The 20,366-nt window shown below is 36.8% G+C and overlaps 2 protein-coding genes across 3 annotated transcripts; both read right to left on the bottom strand.

Moving 5' to 3' along the window:
- On the bottom strand, positions 340–8,474 carry LOC109211219 (CTP synthase-like). 2 transcript variants are annotated; one of them, XM_019374734.1, is made up of 22 exons: positions 8,232–8,474; positions 7,946–8,087; positions 7,669–7,748; positions 7,170–7,256; positions 6,991–7,041; positions 6,798–6,915; positions 6,660–6,716; positions 6,464–6,528; positions 6,295–6,378; positions 6,086–6,136; positions 5,915–5,977; positions 5,781–5,827; positions 5,565–5,625; positions 5,409–5,471; positions 5,003–5,092; positions 4,891–4,929; positions 4,557–4,784; positions 4,378–4,463; positions 2,430–2,478; positions 2,202–2,282; positions 2,024–2,117; positions 340–847 (listed from the first exon to the last, which is right to left on the bottom strand). In XM_019374734.1, exons 2-22 carry the CDS (start codon positions 8,061–8,063, stop codon positions 663–665), a joined length of 1,797 nt encoding a protein of 598 aa, XP_019230279.1. In that variant the 5' UTR covers positions 8,064–8,087; positions 8,232–8,474; the 3' UTR covers positions 340–662. The 2 variants fall into 2 exon arrangements, with proteins under 2 accessions (XP_019230279.1, XP_019230271.1); XM_019374726.1 differs by having other exon boundaries at positions 5,565–5,634; positions 8,232–8,473.
- LOC109211211 (DNA replication licensing factor MCM6) lies at positions 9,027–15,588 on the bottom strand. The gene is made up of 18 exons (XM_019374717.1): positions 15,402–15,588; positions 15,174–15,326; positions 14,967–15,092; positions 14,723–14,885; positions 13,415–13,608; positions 13,131–13,326; positions 12,862–12,939; positions 12,183–12,412; positions 11,984–12,098; positions 11,292–11,366; positions 11,065–11,205; positions 10,746–10,949; positions 10,502–10,663; positions 10,367–10,422; positions 10,103–10,242; positions 9,881–10,006; positions 9,499–9,629; positions 9,027–9,408 (listed from the first exon to the last, which is right to left on the bottom strand). Exons 1-18 carry the CDS (start codon positions 15,482–15,484, stop codon positions 9,277–9,279), a joined length of 2,505 nt encoding a protein of 834 aa, XP_019230262.1. The 5' UTR covers positions 15,485–15,588; the 3' UTR covers positions 9,027–9,276.

Raw genomic sequence — 20,366 nt, 5'->3', positions numbered from 1 at the left:
CAATATCAAACCAAATCAAACTAAACCTAATCAGGTGTTTTAATCAGTTTGGTTTGACTCTTCGGTTTGGTGCAGTTTCCCGGTTCAATTTTTACTCCCCTAATTGTGAATAAACACTTATACTTAAAGGTCATATGAATAACAAGAACATAAAAGAGGATTAAAGGAATTGAAAACTCCGATAAAAGCTTAATCTTGCTCCCACAAGCTGAATCACTGTGACATTTGTTTGGAAGAAAAACGTAATTTTGGGAGAGAGAATTTAATAAGTTTCCAGCCTCAAATTTTTCTTTTAATTTTAAAGGTCTATTTGTTCAAATTTGTGCGATACAATTGTTATATGGAATATCAAACACCTGTTGGTTTCTTCTGGTCTTCAAAATATCTTTAAATACATAAAGGTATTGTTCACAGTACACTTCTGCAGTTCTAGAGAAACAACTTTTACCTTTCAAAATTGATGCCTAAAATTAACTTGCTGCCGCTACAACTCCGTATAAAAGACTGGAACCCAGCTCTATCTCTAACTAACCTTAACCAGAGAAGCTGTAAAACCTAATGCACTCGCGTGGCTATACATATCGAATGAAAGAACGGCACTAGCAAAATTTGATTGATAAAGATCACAAGGCCACCAATCAGCACAGCGCGGTACTGTTTCCTTAGACATGTACACCATTCCCGTTGCAATAAATCCCATCAAAAGATCCATTACCATTAGCAGGAGTTGTTCCATTTCCAAGTCGATGAACATTTTCCGCCGATGTACCATTGCTAAATCCATTAGTCGCTGCTTCACCCTTCTTCAAAAGAGATTCGAGCTGCCCGCATGCTGCTGCTATAAGCCCTGTTCAGAAAAATAAGAATTAGATCATAATGAGCACAATAACTAGTGATAAGCAAGAAAGTAAACCGGCAAAACTAACTCTTTTTTGAAGTAGAAACCAGAATGTCGTGGATATTTCTCACTCCAAGGTCGAAATTTGTTTATTTGACCACAGATTCAGGCAGAAACGAAGTGCCAAACACACTTTGAACGTTGGTCACAAGTGCCAAACACACTTTGAACGTTGGTCACAGTGAATGGAGCGGAGTGAACGAATCAGAACCTGGACTTTAAGGTGTAATTTTCTGTTTGATCTGAGTCTTCTAGACTTGGGAAATACAATTACAGCTTTCACGAAACGAATGAGGCTTGCAAGATTGCTAGTTGTGGACAGCATACTCAACGTAGAGCCTAAGTTAAAGAAACTAGTTTTTTTTTCTCCAAAATCTAGTGGCATAGGAGTCGGTCATAATTCATCTTATTAATTGGGTACACAACCAGATGCTCTACACAATAGCAGCTCCCATGCAAAATACTTTATGAACAAACATGCGGTTATAAAAATTTGTCGAAGTTCTATCCTCTCAACAAAGCTGATGCTGCTGAATGCAACTGACATATAGAAGAACAAGATTCATGAAGTCAACTAGTTAAAGAAAGCAAACTAGAACTGACTTGACCGATGTAGTGCAGCAAGGTCAGAAGGTTCTAATGTGTCTCCCAAGACACAGAGGTGGAGCTAGGATTTCAACTTTATGGGTTCTAAATTTTAAAATGACGACTTCAAGTGCTACTAACTGGGTTCTAAATTCAACATTTGTATATATTTAATGAATTTTTAACGCAAATACACTGTTTGAGCAAAAGTTACTAGGTTCGGCCGAACCCGAATACGGGCTTCTAGCTCCGCCCCTGCCCAAGACCAAGAAAAACAAAAGACAACTCTCGAGATTCTCATAAGAAAAGGAAGACTACTCATAACATTAGCTGTTGAACTTGCACCACCAGAAAAATCTTCATTCACTTAATTTCTTCAAACAAAGTACCAATCTAAGACGTGAACATTGACTTTTTCGGATCAACTAAAAGCCAGCCAGATAAAATGTGAAATGCAAGTCCATATGTTAAAATGCTACTTCAAAAGAGCATGAGTTATTTTGCTGGTTATGAACAGAAGTTTAAAGCAGGGAGGAATACCTAAGAACACGGCAGACGGTTTTCCTGGCCTTGATTTAAATTCAGGATGAAATTGGACGCCAATAAAGTAAGGGTGATTAGGCAGCTCAACAATCTGTAGAGGAAACAGAAAATTAAACCAACAACAATAATACAAGTATCTGTCATGACTTCATAATTCAATTATACAAAGGTTCACCTCCATGCGGCGACCACTTTCATCTTTGCCAGTGAAAGAAAGACCAGCATCTTCAAATTGCTGCACCATATCAGGATTCACCTAAGTAGCACAAGACAAGTTTTTAGCATACATACCAAATAAAGATATCACATCTTGTGGTCCACATATAATTATAGCACTCCACCTAGGTGTGCTATAGCTACACCATAGTTCCAAAACTTAGAAGAAGAAAACACAGCATCAAACCTCATATCTATGCCGGTGCCTCTCATCTAAAAAGCTCTGGTTGCCATATCTGAGAAAGATATAGTTTAGCCACTTGGTAATATAAATAGGAAAAGTCCTCCGGAGTGGCTTCAGATCATAACATAGCAAACTCCGTCATTATGTGTATATTAAAAAGATCCCTTCTCCAAAAAGAATCAAAAAAAAAAGAAGGGGGACAAAACCAGCTTCCTTTGCAGGTCTTTCTTATAGAAGATCAACAGGCAGTCTAATCATTACAAGTTAAAATAAAAATATTCAGAAAGGTGACGTCACAATAGACTGTGATTGAGCAATCACTCTTCAGGAGGGGAGAGCACACATAAAGCTCAACATGCACAAAGTAATAAGTAGTATAAACACGTAAATTCATGTGCTATTGCAAGATCATTTGGTGGGAAATGCAGGAACCATGTTGGAACATTTTATCTCAAACATTACATTACAAATGCAACATACATCTCGGGCCTTCAAATTGTTTGGCACTCCTCCCTTCGTTTGACAATCCCAAAAGATTGAGATTTTTCTTTAATAAGAAAATATTTAATTTTACATATAAAATTCTGTTACCTTCTCTAGAAAAAGTATTCCCTCTGTCCCAATTTCTTTGGCACTCCTCCCTTCGTTTGACAATCCCAAAAGATTGAGATTTTTCTACAATTAGAAAATATTTAATTTTACATTTCCATTTTGCTGTTGACATGACTTGTTGAAGGCCCGCTAACTACCAAACATATACATTACCAAGGGTACTCTTTGGGTATTTTACGCATAGCTTATGTGTCAAAGCTCCTGTTTTCTTTCTTAAACCCTATTTCCATTTAAATATACACCAGAAAATTGGCATGGAATACATAATAAAGGATGATGTCTCATCAAGGGCGGCTCAAGCACACGTGGCCTAAAGCCAAAGTTTAACGTGAGGCCTAAATTTTTTTTTTTAAAAAGAAATGATATATATTTCTATTTGAAGTCTATTCTTTTAGATTTTTGAGATGCTAAGTTGTTAATAATATTTTTATAATTAATTTTTTAAATAATTTCTTTTCAACTAATATAGCAACCCATTTAATCTTTCTTGGGACATTATTGATCTTAGCTAAGATCAATAATGTTAATTTTGAAAAACTTCTTTCGCTGAGGCAAATGTTATGGGAAATGTTAATATTATTCTATAAGCAATATAAGCATTTGGAAAAGGAAAGTCTTTTTATTTAATTGAGTATGTCTATTAGAGTACTATCTTCAACTTATACTATTTCACTTATCAAATCAATTTCAATTCACATGTTAAATATTCATACTATTCATTTCTAAGTAAGCCAAACAGTTAATGTATTTACATAGCAAAAAAAAATTCTCCTTTTATATGAGAAAAAGGTATTAAATATTTTTTTAAATACCTATAAACCTATTATATCTAAAAAATGGGGCCTCCCAAATTTGGGGGCCTAAGTCACTTGCCTTATTAACTACAACATTAGAGCCGGCACTGTGTCTCATTCATACTTTAATGTTGCTAGCTTGCTTAACGGATAATATGGAATGGATGATAACTTTAGTAATCTTTAAGAATTGAATGTCCTATTTCTGTACAGATCACATATGGCCAGTTGAGAAAAACATTATATCAAGAAGAACTCAAACTTCCTCCCAGTTTATTAAAGATCTAACTTTCAAGTTTCAACTTCTACACCCCAAATGGAAATAACACATAGCTCCACCAAGTTAAACATAGACACAAATATCAGCATGTTAAGAAATTGTTCTGTGGTGCTCATCTGCGTATCTTTTAAGAGATTGTTCCGTGGTGCTACTGCTTATCTTTCTTTTGCATGTACTAAAAGTATCACTTTCCGGCAGGTCAATTAAAACTACTAGTTCCATTCTCCTGCCTATGCAGTGAGGTTAAAGAAAAGGAAGTACTTACAATTTTGCAGATTTAGAATCTCTGACTTGAAAATACGTTCTTCTTGATCCAAGACGCATGGTACCACCCATATGTGTTTTTGAACCCTGCAAACATGGTTTCAGATTACTATTGCCGCAACTAAAATTAAACCAAAAATATAGGCAAACCATGATGAAAGAGAATTATCAAAACTTCACCTCCGGCATAAATATTACACAAGGATTCTGAGTGTTGGGATCAAACTCTGTACTGTTCGCATCTTGCAACCCAAGAACGGATCTAGCATACTCGATAACAGCAATTTGCATGCCTAGACATATGCCAAGGAAAGGAATCCTGTTTTCACGGGCATATTTGGCAGCAAGTATTTTACCCTCCACACCTCTATCACCAAATCCTCCGGGAACTAGTACAGCATCAGAGCCCTATCAACATGACGACTTTGTCAGAATCATATCTATGAGATTAAGTAGGGGCGCTAAAGAGTGAGTTTGCCTATCATATGATCTTGAGAAATTACACCATACAGACCTTCAACAAATTCCAAGAACTTCTATAATTTTCAGGATTCTGCAATTAAGAATATAAGTCAGCTTTCGGCATACAAGATATAAAGAGGAAACAAAGATGGAGACAAAATTACCTCTTTGGCAGTTTCATCTTCAAGGTCACTGGCTGGAACCCAATCTACAATAAGTTTCCTGCGGCAAGCTACAGAGGAATGCAAAAGAGCCTGAAAGGACAGATTATATATCAAACAGACAGTTATTAACTCTATGAGAGAGAAAATGATTTTAAAAGGCATATGTCAAACAAACGCAATATCATAAAACGTGTAGCAAAATTGAAATGCGAAGGGCATTAGAGCAGAGGATATATGTCGATTATGATCCATTGAAAAACAACTTTATTGTGCGCTGCAAAAGTGGAAGGTACTTGAAGGGTTAACAATATCAAATTTAAAAACAGTCACATGAGTACATAAGTGCAAGTAAAAAAGTTCCAGTTGATCTATATTTGACTTGAGAACGGCTTAGATGAGATATCACCTTCAGTACAGAGAGATAGGAATCTGAAAGGCCTGTGTATTTCCCCACCATGGCAACTCGAACCTGTATGGATGACAAATTATGGAAGGTTTAAGGACGATAGAAAGACAAACTCCAAAAGGAAAAGAAACATAATATATATGTCCTAGAACCTACTGGCTCATGTAGCATGTCACAAAGTTCGGCCCGAGATGTCCATTCTCCCAAGGCAGGCTCCCTAGCAACTCTATCAGTGAAAAATCAAATATTTTACCATACAACTATATAAGAAATGTCACAAAATGATGATGCAGAAAACTGATCGAAGATTACAGGCCATCAATGTACATAACAGAAATAAAAGACATTTGGAGTGGAGCTCATCAGACTAACCCTTCAAGGTTCAGGACTTTCAGAATCGCTTCATGGGCCTTCTGATCCTGGTCCAACGAAGAAAAGTAATTCGTCTTGAAACTCAGAGTGAATTTTAGCAAATACATCAAAATAAGAGTACCAACACCACTCACTCTTAAAAGCAAAGGCACGCGCCAAATGTTCGAGACATCGTAAAGAGTGATGATATTATCTACCTGGAAACCAAGGCACACAGAACCTTAGCACCATGGAATAATAAATTTGATGGCCCAAATAAGATTTGGGTGTATGAAGATACAGATTTTAAAGCATAATAATAATACCGGAACATGGCAAAAACGGGAAAGTTTCTCCTTCACGTTATCCTCAAGTGCCTGAATAAGATAACGAACTTCAAAAGCTGAACTTGACAAACCTGAACTTATAAATAAATACATGGATAGATAGATGATGAAAACCCTAAAATATATATATATATATATATATATATATATATATATATATATAGAGAGAGAGAGAGAGAGAGAGAGACCGTTGTGCTACGGCAGGCTATAATATTTGGTGTCAGTCCCAGGCTTCTCAAACCCCTTACACTGTGTTGAGTTGGCTTTGTTTTCTGAATATCAAAAACAGCTTAAGTACTCACCCTACTAGTTACTTTAATGGGAAAGGTTAATATAAACACTATGATTAGAAGCTACCTGCTCACCAACTACATTCAAGACGGGCACAAGGCTGACATGTATCAAGCAAAAATTTCCAGCACCTAAGAAGCAAAAAATCGAAAGATGTTGATAGCATTAGAGTGCTAAGCTCAACATTTGCATTTTCCTAGGTCACAAAAGAGAATTAATTATGTGTGATCTCAAGAATTCAAACTCGGACTTGCAACCTTACCTACACGATATGAGAATTGTCCTAAAGCTTCAATGAATGGCATAGATTCAATATCTCCTGCACCAGGGTCAATCACTTTGAGAAAACTGATTCACAAACAACTTATCCTGCCAGTTGCCAAACATCATTTGAGCATACCTATAGTTCCACCCAGTTCTATGACACAAACATCAGCTGGACCATCCTCTCCATCAACTGGTATGACAGCCACACGTTCAATCCACTCTTGAATGGCATCTGTAATGTGAGGGACAACCTAAACAAGTGGGCAGATAGTAAGACAGTAACTAAAGGTAGAGATGAAAATGCGTATTCTGGAACAGTGACAAACCTGAACTGTCTTCCCCAAATAATCTCCTTTTCTCTCCTTATCAGTAACAGACTGAAAACAAAATTCAAGCAGTTTCTCAAGCTTAACATTTTCCATTCATGGATTTCATTACATGAATTTTGATAAAGCATGAATCAATCATCTCAATGGGAGAACGTTTCTGATTTTTGACAACATACCTGGTAAATTTTTCCAGTAGTTATATTGTTGTCACGTGTCAACTTAATATCCAGAAAACGCTCGTAGTTTCCAAGGTCTAGGTCTACCTACAAAAGCAAAGGAAAAAAACCGTGATCTTAATGTCATCAACACTAATAATTCCACTTCATCCGTCCTGCATGTTAAATCAATAATGTTGTTTTCGCTAAATATAAAATGGAGCAACTTCCCATCTGCGAACTCTGGAAGTTTTGCCCCTCAATGAAGAATACAAGCTAAGGGAAACACAATGAGAGCATTCACTTGCCATCAGAAAATTAAGTAACATGTTTTGCTTAACTCTAAAAAGTCCATATCATTAAAAAGTTCAAACGTTTTATTTTTGAACAGGTAAGTACATTAATAAGTTCAAAGTTTAGAGAACTTGTTCCAGCTCTGACCATATTGCCTTACCTCTACTGAAATTTAAAGGGGAAACAAGGTTTAATGAGTTGTTAATACGAGAGATTCTTGTCTAACCTCTCCACCATCATCCAAGACGAATACTTCTCCGTGCTCGAAGGGAGACATTGTTCCAGCATCAGTGTTCAAATAAGGATCTGAACAGGGGCAATATGGTGAAAAATGAGGACATAAGCGGACAGTTTATATAACTTCATTTCAAACAAACGAAAAAAGATGTATGCTCAAAAACAACAACAACAACAAAGTAAAATATGCATTTCATAACTAGTTGAAAAGGTAAAAAAATGCATTTTATAAAAGAAGAAGGCAGAAGGATAGTGTGAGCAGAGACCAATTTTAATGGAAGTAACACGAAGACCGCAGGCCTTAAGGATGAGACCGATACTGCTGGCAGTGACTCCTTTGCCAAGCCCACTAACCACTCCTCCAGTTACCAACACGTATTTCATCTCTGATGATTCACCTCCTCAATCCTACGAGTGGAATTCAATGAACAATACTGTAACTATTTAGCAACAGTTCTCGGCGAACAAAATGCACACGCCGAAAAATGTAACGTTTTGCGTCTTAGACAAATTATTAGTATATGGCAAGTCAATATATGGCAATTAGCTTACCTACTAAGGTGCTGTTGAGGTTTACCCGCTAGCAACTTCTCCGATTGAGTCCAAAACTTAACCTTAGCCGAGACAAGAAGAGAACGAGCGAAATATAAGAAGGCAGAGAATGAGAAGAACTGGGAATGGTAGGAGAGGATGATATTGATGGTGGAAACTTGTTAGGTGTGAAGAAGAAGAAGAAGCGATGGCGGCTTTATGCAGTGTTATATATGTGAGGGTGAAAGGAAGGATTCCCCTAGGTTCAAATTCTAAAAAAAGAAAAAGAAAAAGATCCTAAAATACCTTTGAAATTATCCATAACCTCTGTCAAAAGTTTTGTTTTTAACATATGTCCCTTATTTCCAACTCAGCAAACGGAAATATACCTTTTACTCTACAAAATAGTTTAAATATGCTCTGCCGTTACAAAATTAGCCCATATTGACCCCAACTATTAATGAAGGTCATATCTAGACCATTTTACAAAGGACAAATTTAGTCTTTTCCCAAATGAAACCCTCTCCTGTCATCTTGAAAACGTTATTGATTTTAGCCCCTTCAAAATCGTAATATTTTTGTATTCTCCTTAATTTTCTATTCCCCAAAGCTACGTTTCTCTCTTTACGATCAAATGAATAGAACATCCGCTCTATTACTAAATATTCAGTAACCCATTTCTTATGTTCCTTCTCCGACGTAATAAAAAAAATGTCATGGCAACAAATCCATGAGTAGGTTAGAGTTAACATCAAAGCAGATTGATTTTTTGAATCCATGTTTGCCTTTGCACGTCAGTTAATATTTCGAATAATACAAGTGTAAACAAACACAAATAATAGAGTAGAGAAACCAATATCCCTTACAACATTCTCAAGCTCAAGTACAACTAATTATAACTGAAATTAGTTTGAGCCTCCTATAATCGCCCATTTCTACAAAGGGTGCAAGGCCTCAGCTTTTACAATAGAAAACACAATTTCCCCGTCCTAATAGACTTGAGCGACTTTAGCCTTTGAGCTCATACGGTTCCAGATTTTCAGAAGTTTTCAAGAATTCCAAATCATCAATCTACAACATAATTGGGAGCCACAGCCAAAATCCTGTCATTTCTGGATGATGTTTGCCTTCCACTTTCCTCGCCTGCTTGTCTACCATCATCCACAACTATCAAATGGCCTTCTCTTCGTACCAAGCTCTGTCAACAACATACATATGTTCCAATTATCAGTTGAGCATAAGAAAAATCAAGAAGACTATTGTACTGCATAAATATCTTAAGTGTTACCTCTATAATAGCTTTCACTTTTGTGACTTCAGCTGCTGCCTCTTCCATGGAGCTGTAGTTGTTCTTCTCGTTCTGCTGACTCACATACCACTGTATAAGATCTTTCTGCCTCATTCCAGCTAACCCACTCCCTGCGGGTGTAAATGTCGTTGAGCATTCCAGATTCAACATAAGTAAAATGTCTTATGACTCGGATTATAACTGAATCGATGCTTTTCAAGCTTTTATTAATTGATCCTGCTGTTGTTATTTCTTGTTTCCTTTTCATTCTTTCCCATATATCATGTCACAATGAAAATTTAATGCAATCTAACACTACAACCCAAATTTTGCTGGCAACTCTAAGCAAAACATTCAGTAAATTTTTTGTGAGCTGATTTACCTTCTCTCGATACAGTCTCTTCATGCTGCCTCAGCCTCAGAACAAGAGCACGGGTGACTCTCTGGAAATACTCGTCGCTGATGATTAGTTTCTTTCCTTGCTTGCTTGTAGTTCCAGCGTCATTTTCTACAAAGGATAACCAAATCAAGATACAAGGACTCTCTGCATTATGAGAAAAAGATCCCCAAAATAAATGCACACGACCAATTGGATGTTACCTACCTGCATTCCCAGATACCGACTCAGTCGGAGCCCCAGTTGGTTGATTTTCCCCATGACCAGTACCATTTTCAGTATTACCAACAACATACTCGCGATTCTCATCTTGGAACTCAGACAGATCAATTTCACTTGACTCCACACTGCATAAAAAATTGAATTGTCCAGTTATCTACGCTAAATTGCATGTATATTTTCGTTCATAGCCATTTGGTGCATACAGCAAGTTTTACATTTCATTGTGAGGTACTACGCATTCCTCCATACCTGATTATTGATGTCTTTAACAACCTCACTGCAATTCGTACATGACGTGGTTGCACCTATCCCAGAATACACAGTTCAGTGCATACATACAATGATTTACTAACAACCAACAAGAAAATTCAGCACTTCTCGCACCTGAATATCTAAATGACTTCGAGCAATAGCCTCCGAAAGTCTGATCAATGCCTCCAACTGCCTTACAGTCATGCGGTAGGCAACTCTACTCCCTGGAGCAGTGTCACCTCGACGTAAGGCAACATATGAATCCACCAATAACTCTCTAGCTTCAGCAGTTAGCTGGGTAATACAAAATTCTTTGTCAATACAACCAAAAGAAATCAGAATGTACAACCTTGATAGACAAAGGTGCAAAACAGACCTTAGGTTTCAGTGTTTTTGCATAGGTTATGTAACGCTTCACTTGCGCAGTGCTAAAGGGAGGATCAACTGCATTTTCCCGCTTTTGGTGAACTCTCACAATGTGATGAGCAATATTGTAGTCTGTTTGATCGTCAGGGTCATCAATCATAACATATACCAAATCAAACCTTGAAAGGATGGCAGGAGGTAGAGCAACATTATACTGTACAAGCAAACAACATCATTAGACAAATAGACATGACGAGTGAAACATGTAAGAATGATGACAAAACCCAACAGCAGGAGGAAGTGTTAGTAGCAAGCACAATAATAGTCACCTTCAGAGGTTTTGTCTTATCATAGCGCCCACCAGTGGGGTTTGCTGCAGCTAAAATTGAAGTCCGGGCATTCAATGTTGCTTGTATACCTGCTTTAGTTATGCTTATAGTCTGTTGTTCCATTGCTTCATGAATGGCAACCTTGAGATGGCAGATATGTCCAGTATCAGAGGCAAACTTGCTGAAAAGTAAACAGAAATGCTGAAGAAATGGCACGAATTAAATACCTGATCTCTAACATCCATCTTGTCAAATTCATCTATACAACAGATACCATTGTCTGCAAGCATCAGTGCACCAGCCTAAAATCATAAAGGCAGATTTATTGGGATATGGGTTAGAAATACAAGATGATAAAAAATAAACTGAAATGGAATCCAAATAAAGAAAATGGAAGAAGAATTAACTCAACAGTGTTCTGTCTAGAGAGATAACTCACTTCCAGATATTAATTTGCATTGACTTCTCCTACCCCCCCCCCCCCCCCCCCCAAAAAAAAGCAAGAAATTCACATTGATGAAGTAAAAGGGCAGCCCGGTGCACGAAGCATCCCGCGTTTACGCAGGATACGGGGAAGGGCCGCACCCTAAGAGGGTGTGATGTAGGCACCCTAACTTGATGCAAGCACCAGTGGCTGGCATCCGAATAAAATATATTCAGATATTTTGATTAAGTGTAGAATAAAATATATTCAGATACATTAATAGCTTGAATTCTAGGAAGTCATTAGATCTCATCACGCCAACATCAGAATCTAGATGAGCTTCATGCACTTGGGACTGCAGATAACATAGTCACAGGCCACTGTTCCATGTCACTACAGGTGACAACTTTTTAGACTTCTCAATGCACCTAGCTTATATTATGCTCTCTATAATAAACTATCCAACTTTGGGCGAAGTAAAAAGTTGCATACTACCTCAATACAGAACTCTCCAGTTTCTGGTTCTTTGGCCACTGTTGCTGTCAACCCAGCAGCAGACGAGGATTTCCCTGAAGTATAGACAGATCGAGGAACCAGACCTGATGTGTATCTAGGCAATAGATGAAGTAGCAGAAGTTAGTCATTTGCTAGGAGATAAGGAAAAAGAAAAAAAAAGGAAGAGAAGAAAGCACACTTGAGGAACTGAGATTTTGCACAGCTAGGATCCCCAACAATGCAAACATTGATGTCCCCTCTTAAATTAATGCCTTCGTGAGTAAACTTGTGAACACCACCCAAAAGCATGAGCAGTATTGCCCTCTTGATATCTGGGTGACCAAAAACAGTTGGAGCAATGCTCTCAACAAGCTTATTGAAAAAATCTGGAGTATTCCTCATTCGTTGGATGTCATCTAGCTCGTCAGCCTGCCAATAGAGTGATCGACCAAAGCTGACTCAGACAAGCATACTAAAACGTTGACATGCACATGACGACAAGCAAAGGGAGCTTTCAAACTCCAATGCAGTTGTTACATATTCATCGACGGCCACACCCTCTTATTCGCACAAGGATGAGGCTAACTAACTAAGTGTGATCCGACAACCCTTCTCCCCCATCCCAAAATATATGACAATTTTGTGTGTGTGTGTGTGCACATATATATATATATATATATGTATGTATATGTTTACTACAGATGTGTCAAAAAATATGCAAAGTGCTAGAGCACGGAGACTTGGATAGTCTTCCCAATGGTGATTGCCTTTATGAACCCTATAAAAACTGCAAAACTATGTATACTGAAATATAGGCCAGATACTCTACTTATGTTTTTTGATAGATGAAAAGTGAAAATGACAAATGAAAGACCAACCATGAACTGTGGATTGTCATCTTCATCAACATCTCTTCTCCTATTTCTGATGTCATTGTCCCTTCGACCATCACATATCTGGGTGAAAGAGATGCATCCAATATCAGTATGTTAGATGTAGTAAAGAGTAGAAGTAGGGACTGCATTTGCAAACAAATAGTACACTCATTCAACTTCAAATAGGTCCAAATTTAATAATCACCAAGGAGATGCTCCTTTATGGGTCCCAATCAGAAATAGAAGTTAACTAATTCCAAAGTGTCACTAACCTGAACGGAGTTGGCAATAAAGGCTAATCGATATGAGAGGTCCCTGACACCCAAGGCCCTAAGGCCCTTCACACCTTCTTGACCACCGGTGGCATTCCTTCGCTGAGATGCATCTCGGCGACTTTCAGCTCTCTCCCCAGGAGAGGCAAGTGCAAGTAGGTCAGGTATCACTACAACAGTACCAGTAAATATGACCCTGCAACAGAGTAGGCACAGAAATGAGAATGCAACATATCCAACTTAAGTACTAGGTTTATCCACCGGTATAGAGTGATTGTACTTACGTGTCACCTGCCCTGGCTTGTTCCACAATGTCATGGCGTAGAATGACATCAAGTGATCTCGGAAGGGACCCCGCTGGTATCTCCTTGGAGGTCTCCTGCATTCGAACCCTCTGCCAGTCTGCAAATTTGCTCTCTTGTCTAAGTAGTGCCCACCTTGCTTTGTTTTGACATGTTGCATTCATGCAAATTATGGGCTACAAAGACAAAAAATAGACAAAGAAAAAGTCAATAAAAAGTCAAAAGACGTTAACAAGTAATAGTAAAAACAGTAGACATGGAGGAATAAGCACTGGATAGTCAGTGCTTGGTCAGAAAGCCTATTCTGATCACTTCAGCCAATATTCAACTTGGTAATGTAGTTATTGTGAGATATTAAATTTTGGTATTGGAAAACAAAATAGTTTTTTCTTTTCTTTTTGTTGAATGAGATAAGTTTCAATTATGCTTTTTTTGTGTGGTAACTATGAACAATTTTATTAATTACCAAGTAAGGGGTCGTTTGGTTGGAATAGGATTTATACCGGTACAAGTTATGCCGGTATAAGTTATGCTGGGATTAGTTATGTTGGGATTGTTGTTTATTCATTGTTTGGTATGTTGTATTAAGAATGACAAATGCATAATTTCTAAGAAGAAGGTATAAGTTATACCGGTGCTAATTACCCCACCTTCTATAAGGTATAAGTTATCCCAATATTAAAATTAACACCGGGATAACTTATACCTTATTTGCTAACCAAACAGAGCATTAAGGTGGTATTAAATTTTTATACAACCCTTATACCTTCTTATACCTCATACCAAACGACCCCTAAGGCTATACAAATCCAGCAAGACAAAACTCAGTCTGCTGATATATCTATAAGCCAAGAAAGACACCTATAAAGAACTATCTTGGCTTTCAGGAAGACTATGGCACACCTACTAGCGAGGGTTTCCACTTCTCTCTAAAGTAGCAGTCACTCCTAACTCAAGCCACACCTATAAACTCATTTCCATTATGCTTTTCATTAGGAAAGAAACGAATGAACTCTCCATCAGGGATGGCATCCACAAATAACAAGGCCAAATATAATACTACCAAAAACTAGTGGCGAAGCCACAGATTCTGACAAGGGTATTCAAGAAAATCCAAAAATGCAATACCTGGAATTTGAACCTGTATTTATCTATGTTAAAGGGGGTTCAAAAATTTTAATATGCATAAAAATTATTGCTTTTACCCTATTTAAGTAGTATAACTTTCAGTCACTGCCAGCAGCAATAAAATGACAATCTTATAAACAAATGAACGAATAGGAAATAAACCTCGGTATATTTGAATTGCTGTTCAACATTCTTGATTACAGTTCCACAGTCCAAGCATTTGAAGGTTCCCTGCAGAAGCTCTGGTCGGACCTCACTGGTACGGGTTACCACTCCAGTTACTGACACCAATTTCCCTATCTCTGCTGTAGTCAATTCTCTCAATCTGGGCCCAATTTCCCCAAATTAGCTAAATGTAATTAATCAAGAGCACATAAAAAGGGAACAGAATTATAATGAAGTGAACCTCTTAATCAAGGGGAGATTGTAAAAGGCAACATTGATGTCCTTGTTAGGATTATCATCTGTGATGAAAGTAGGCTTCCGTTCCATCACGAATCTCTTGCACGCATTTTTCAGATAGGGTTCGAATCTACAAGGAAATCCGAAGTTTGAGCTTTTTTTTTTTTTTGCTTAAGATACACAGTGAAAAGGAAAATAGAAAATAAAATACCTGAGAAACTCATCGGAGATGGCTTTTTGGAGAATATCATTGAAGCGCATAACATGTGAGAAATCAATGAACATGGTATTGGACTCATTAGGTCTCATGGCTTCTATCTCCGACTCGTAAAATGACTCACGCGAGTTGGCATCCACTCGAAAACTGATAGCACAATGTCACATTCAGAAAGAGAAAAAGGGGAGAAATTGTGAAAAACAAACAAAAATTGAAAGAAACCTCTTAAGGAATTCCAAGAAGATGTTTTCGACACGGACGGCTTTCTCGTCGACGAAGTACCCACCACCGCCATAGCTGTCCATTTTTTGATCTTCTGATATCTCAAGGGAGGATCAATAAGCAAATGAAAGTTTCAGAGAGAGAGAAAATAGATACGGGGAAGACTAGGGGTGTGGCGGGAAAACTATATAGCCGCCGCTCTTATGCTCTCGGATTCCCGCCAAAATTAATCCTAAGCCGTGAGCCACACCACTCGGATCATGTGGGCTTTTGGGCCCTTTTAGAGGTCTCAAAAGCCCAATCCAGTCGTAAACACGAAGGCACTCTCACACCAAGTTATCCAAATTTCTAAAGCCCAAATCATTCAATGACACTATCTTCATACAAAATGGGCTCAATAATGTTTGGGAAATTGACACTGGGTAATAACATACAAGAAGAATTGGCAAATTATGGGCCATAAATTATTTTGGCAAAGGCAGCCCCAATTGTACAGCTAAATTTTAAAAAGCCTACTTCCTATTTGTTCTCTCTCTATACCCCCTCCACATCTTTCTCTCTCTAACCTACGTATCTTTTTCTTTTTCCTCTCCCTTTCTCTCCTTATATTTTTTTTTTCTATCACTCCTTGGTTTAGCAAAATATTGCAAATTATGCACAGAAAAAAATAGTGGGATGAAAGATAAGATTGATTTCACATCAGAGAAAATCACCAGCAAAAACTAAGAGAAAAAATAGGGAAAAATACAATTCAATTTTGTTTTTTTCTCTTCTTTTTTTGTTGGATTGAACGAGTGCGTATGATTGAAGTTGGTTGAAAACACCTAGATGAGGCTATATACAAAACTTGAGCAAGATAATAAGTGATTTAGACTAATTTAAGTAAAAAATCAGACTTAAAAATTCAACTGCAATATGCCCATAATACGATATATATCGTGTATATCAGTGTATATCATATACATGTTTTATGGACATCTATGTATATCACTTTGTATATCATGTATGTAACATAATTGTTTTATGGACGCCTGTGTATATCACATTGTATATCATGTACATAACACAAATTTGTATATTACATTGTATATTATGTATATATCATAAATTTTATCAATATACATAGATACAGTTTGTGTATATTATATTGTGTATCGTGTATATAACACAGATTTTTATGAATATACATAGATACACATGACATACATGAGATATCAACGATATACGTGAAGAAATACACGGAATACAATGGGGGATACACATGTGGAGTCGTGTTGCAACTTGAGTTTTCCATCTGAAATGTGCTATACAAAGAAGGAAAATAAAATTTTGATATACTTTTTGATATGCACATTATTCTTATATAATACATTGTGATATATTTGGATATACAAATAAAATAATTCTAGAAAAAATTGGGAGGATATTCGGATACTATTGAAGAAAATGGAACCTAATTTCTAGGATGATGGTTGCTATGAGAGAGAGAGAGAGAGAGAGAGAGAGAGAGAGAGAGAGAGAGAGAGAGAGTTTTAAATATTTTTTGCTATTTTTAAGGAAAATAATTTTGATGAAACTTATTTTTAGGATGGTGGTTGAACCATTAGAAGAGAGAGAATAACCTTAGGCTACCATATGACAAATTCTAAAACGTAGGCTTTTTTATGCCAATTATTAGACCTAGTTGTCATGCCATGCCAAATTCGTAAAAATTGCATGGGGCGCCCTATTTGGTCGCCCCTTTTTAACTTGTAGCCGCTTTGTTTTTCTATTTGCATTCGTACTCGTTTTTATGTTAAACGCCTTTTAAAAAGATGATTTTGCCCTTCTTTATTAAAAGACTACTTTCTTTCCAAGTATACGCCAGTCTACTGTCTCTGTCTCTCTCTCTCTCTCTCTCTCTCTCTCTCGTTCTTCGCGTTTTGATTTGTTCTACTCTGAAATCAAACGGTTTTTGTCATTCTTCTTAATTATTTAACTGTTTGTTCCCCAATAACATTACGTATAATCACAGGTACATTGCATTAACTTTCTAAGATTTATTTTAGTATTATTTTTACGATTTAATTTCTGTTTTTTTGTTGATAGTCATGTTAGTTGATTCGTTTCCCTTTTATTATTTATGATAAAATAGTTTCCTAGGGTTTTCTTTGATTAGTGCATTAGTTTTGTAGGTTTTACTTTTACGATTGTATTTTTAGGTTTTTTGAACGTGTGTTTGTGTTTTTGATGAAAATTCTACAAAATTCTTCAGTAATTTTTGGAGGCGTCGAAATTTTTAAAAATTTTGAGAGTTAAATAGATGATGCTATTAAAGTGTAAAGTTTATAATACTTCAAGGATACCTTAATTTTGGGAGCTGAAGTTTTGTTTTGTGTTTTGTGGTTTTGTTATATTTTTATGAACTTCAGCATTATTTGGAGTTGAATTTGTGTTCTGTTTTTGTCAAAACTACAGCATGTTTTTGCTGAAGTTTTTGTTTTGTAACTGGTGAACTTCAGCATTCTAGCAGCTGACGTTTTGTTTTGTATTTGTTGAACTTCAGCATTTAGGAGCTGAAGTTTTTGTTTTATATTTGCTGAACTTCAGCCTTCTTAGAGCTGAAGTTTTAACTGATTTTTTTGATAATGTTCTGACGTTATTTTTCCTATCTTTTACTTTGTTTGAACTGATGGCATCTACGAAATTCCAATCACCTACAAATCCTAAAGCCCCTAAAGATCCTAAAGCACCTAAACAACGTAGAATATGCAAAGGTCCTCAGTCCCTATTTCTCTACCTACAAAACCAGGGGAGAGATATTATGAGTTACGAGATCGGTTTAACTGCCGTGCTTACTAGAAGGGGAACCACGATTTGAAGAGTTTAATTGCAACTTTCTTGACTCCTACACAATAGGATAAGCTGAATAATGGTACATTTCGGTATATTATGGCTATGGAGAATTTCAAATGCAGCATGAAGTTGGTTCATTGTTTGATTCTTTCTCGAATATTCACCAATGATCGAGACTCCATTAGTTTCAAGATTTTTGGCCATGATGTATCGTTCACCCTTGAAGACTTTCACATTATGTGCACTTTGAAGATCACAACACATAATATTGAAAAACCAAGTAAACGAGAGAGCAAGATTCTGGAGCGCTATTTTGGGAAGTCTAAGGGTGTGACCTTGAAGGACATTCGAGATTTTATGTCCCGGAATGAAATTCAAAAGGATGATGTGAATTTCAAACACGTATGCGAGAGTGATGAAGATGCTGCGAAGCTTATGAAAATTCTTGTTGTGGAGTCTATTTTGTTTGGAAAAATGAATGAATCAACTGTGTTGGAGGAGTATGCAGCTATTATTGAAGATGATAAGGCTTGTGCTGATTATCCTTGGGGTAATGCCTCTTATGAGAAGCTCATTACCTCAATGAAACATGCATTGGACAACCAGGACAAATATAATTCAACTGAGTATACTTTTGGTGGATTTCCATTTCCATTATGTGTTTGGTTCTATGAGCGCTTCCCAGATATTCGGAAGAAGTATTTAAAAGAGGAAGACTTTCTTGATGCCCCTCAGGTTCCTAGGATGTTATGTTATGTATCTTTGGGAGAGCCTAAATATAAAGAACTTCATGCGGATTACGTCAGTAATCATGGTGTAAGTTAATATTTTTTTTATTTTTGTAGTTGTGTTAATATATTGACGTATTAGTTTTATTTTATTTTCATAATATACTTTTTTGTATTAAACAGAAATATCGGACATTTAGGATATTGGATATAATTCCTACTGAAGAGGAATTGAATTCAATGCCTTTAATTGGACAATTACCATGCAGTCGGATTCGTTCAAAGGTACTTAATGCGGTTCCTTCAATTGGTGAATCACCACATAGTCAGAGTTGATCAAAAGAAGCCAATCGAACTCCTGTAATTGGCGAATCACCTCGTACCCATAGTCGTTCTAACTGTTCTACAACTGCGTTTGACAATGAATTAGTCAACACAATATGTTGTGTATGTTTTGAGTTGATGTTTTTTGTTTTTGTGTTTTGTAAAACTATAACATGTTTTAGCTGAAGTTTTTGTTCTGTTTGTGATAAACTTCAGCATTCTAGTAGTTGAAGTTGTGTTCTGTATTTCCTGAACTTCAGCGTATTTTAGCTGAAGTTATCGTTCTGTTCGTGAATAACTTCAGTATTCTAGTAGATGAGTTGTGTTCTGTATTTCCTGAACTTCAGCATGTTTTAGCTGTAGTTTTGTTCTGTTCGTGAATAACGTCAGCATTCTAGTAGCTGAAGTTGTGTTCTGTATTTGTTGAACTTCAGCATTCTTTAAACCTGAAGTTTTGTTCTGTGTCTCTATACTAGAGGGTAACGATGGAGGTTTAAAGCCATGCAGAAGAAGAAAGACGCATTATCGCGAAAGAAGTTGTTGAGCGGTTTCAACGAGATGAGCGATTTGCTATTGTGGATGCGAATTTGATAAAAGTCAAGGTAAGCTAATTTATATAGAAGTCTTTTTTTCTGCTAATGTTATTCAGATTAATCATTGTTAGTAATTTTTTTCTAGGAATATTTTGATGAGAAGTTTGAAAAGTTGTTTAAGATTGTCGACAAATCAAATGGAATGGACGATGGCGATTTTGATTTGATGAAGTATCGATAATATGATAGGATGAACGACTCATTCGAACATCTATCGGATATTAGTACTGCTCATGATGCACTGCATAAAGTCGCAGATGAAAATGTAACATGTGAGGAAGCGGCTCTTCTAGGCGATCAACGTGTTGAACAACAAGTTGAAGAGGAACGTTCCAGTGTTGATAGACTGAGAAAAGATGGAAATGATGAACAGTTATCAACCGAGAATGTAAGAAGCAAGAAAGGTGCGGATGATGAAGTTGTCGATACTAAAGAACATGCACCGAGTGCTGCTTTGGGCAGTGATATTGCAAAAGGAAATTTAT

Source organism: Nicotiana attenuata, chromosome 2 (genome assembly GCF_001879085.1).
Source record: "Nicotiana attenuata strain UT chromosome 2, NIATTr2, whole genome shotgun sequence".
NCBI classification, from domain to species: domain Eukaryota; kingdom Viridiplantae; phylum Streptophyta; class Magnoliopsida; order Solanales; family Solanaceae; genus Nicotiana; species Nicotiana attenuata.
Note: the sequence above shows the minus strand (reverse complement) of the source record. Positions and strands in the feature narration are given on the sequence as shown.